At 43.4% G+C, this 1,811-nt stretch overlaps 1 protein-coding gene across 1 annotated transcript; it reads right to left on the minus strand.

The window, feature by feature from the left end:
- Positions 1–493: 493 nt before the first annotated feature.
- On the minus strand, positions 494–1,189 carry LOC132066531 (uncharacterized). Its single transcript, XM_059459835.1, has one exon. The coding sequence runs from the start codon at positions 1,187–1,189 to the stop codon at positions 494–496; it is 696 nt and encodes a 231-aa protein (XP_059315818.1).
- Between the last annotated feature and the right edge of the window lie 622 nt (positions 1,190–1,811).

Raw genomic sequence — 1,811 nt, forward strand, 5'->3', positions numbered from 1 at the left:
AGGTTAAGGGTCGCTTCTTCGAGCTTTGTTGCTCTTAACCTTAGTTTCTAGTGTGAGTCCAAATAAAGCCGGCTTTGACTATTGTGCAGGAAGATATTCATCTCTTTCTGCTTCTCTAGCCTATTTAAAACCCTAGTATTCCAAAATCCAATGTTATCCATTGGCGGGGGGTTGGCCCCCACCCTTCCCATTTCCTGAAATCTCCTTAATCGCTACTTCTATAGGGCTAGAAGTACCCACTGCCGCATCCCGTCACCCTCGCCCCGTTATTCTTCGCTTGCTTGTCATTCGTTGATGTATTTTCCTGCCCAGTTTCAGTTGTTTCCCTCTGTCCATTTTGCACATCTTCCTTATCCTTGAGTAGCCGAAAGGAGTTGTCAGTAGTTATGCTAGTGGTCGATGTAGTAGCTTTCTGTTTGGCCTTCTTGGGATTCACTTGGACGAACCCCTCTCTATCTTGTTGTTGTCCTTCCTTTTCTATCTGCACCTCCACCTATTTCCCTTTCCCTATGTCCTTGTTCCATTTCCTGCATACTTCTTGTGTGTGCCCAAAGTTCTTGCAATGTGCACATAATACTGGTCTCCATTCATATGTTACTGCTTGTTCCATAATTTGGCCTTTCTCATTCTCAAACATCACAAAATCTGGGCAAGTTTGGTTCAGGGGCACTTCCACCATTATTCTTGCATACATCAGCCTTTCCCTCATATTTGTCGCACTATCAATCTTCAGCGGCTTACCAATTAGACTAGCAATTTTCGTGAGAGCAGTTTGTCCCCAATACTTGAGTTCTAGCCCCTCCAATCTAACCCACACCGGGACTTTCTCTACCACGGTTTTGTTCATTTCAACATCAGGTTCCCACCCTTTCACCACTATTGGTTTACGATCGAACACTTGGATCCCCGCATCGATTGCTTTGTTCCGATCCTCCATACAACCAAACCTTACCAGAAATACACCCCTGTTCACCTGCGCTATTTTGTCAATACCCAGCGCCTTCCATATACGTTTGAAGTAACCCTCTATGACAGTTAATGGTGGATTCGAGCCTAAGACGTAGCTTACAACTGCTGTACGCCAGAATACTACTTCCTCCTGGATATCGTCCATGGTAATTTTCACATTCACGGCAGGTGGTGTGTCAATTGCGCCAGGCCCCTTTGTAATTGGGGGGTTGTGACTCATATTCCAATCGATTGCATCGTCTAGGGTTTGTTGTTTACCTGTGACGACGCCTCTCGTTTCCTCTGTATCCACTATGTCAGCCCAGGACGAGCTTTTTGAGCCTAGATCTGAGCTTCGACTAGGGGTCGTTGCCGGAAAAACCCTCTACAAAGGCCACCGCCGGTGGCCGCAAAGAAGCGGGAAATCCCTTGTAGAACATTTACACTCTTTGTTTTCTTAGCATCTCCCGATTGTGGTACTCCTTTCTTAGCGTAGTTAGCATCCGAGTTGTATTCTGTGATTTGCCCTCTCCCTCTTGATTTTGAGTTCCTCGCCATTTTCAGCCTTAGCCGAGAGAAGCTCTCATCTGGTTTGTACATTTTTTATAAATGAATGAATGAAGTTTGATCTCTGCACAGCTAAGTTCAACGCACTACTATAAATAAGTTAAAGCATGGGAATAAACAGATTTATTTAGTTAAAACTTCATTACTCATTACACAAGCTAGTAAGCCAAATATAGTTAATCCATTAGATGATAGCATCCGATCGATCAACCAAAGTTCAATTTAATTGGCATTCAACAAAAAAGAATAAATATTAGAAAATATTTATAAAAAGGGGATTAGTCACACAACTGTTA

This window comes from Lycium ferocissimum, chromosome 1 (genome assembly GCF_029784015.1).
Source record: "Lycium ferocissimum isolate CSIRO_LF1 chromosome 1, AGI_CSIRO_Lferr_CH_V1, whole genome shotgun sequence".
Taxonomy (NCBI): Eukaryota; Viridiplantae; Streptophyta; class Magnoliopsida; order Solanales; family Solanaceae; genus Lycium; species Lycium ferocissimum.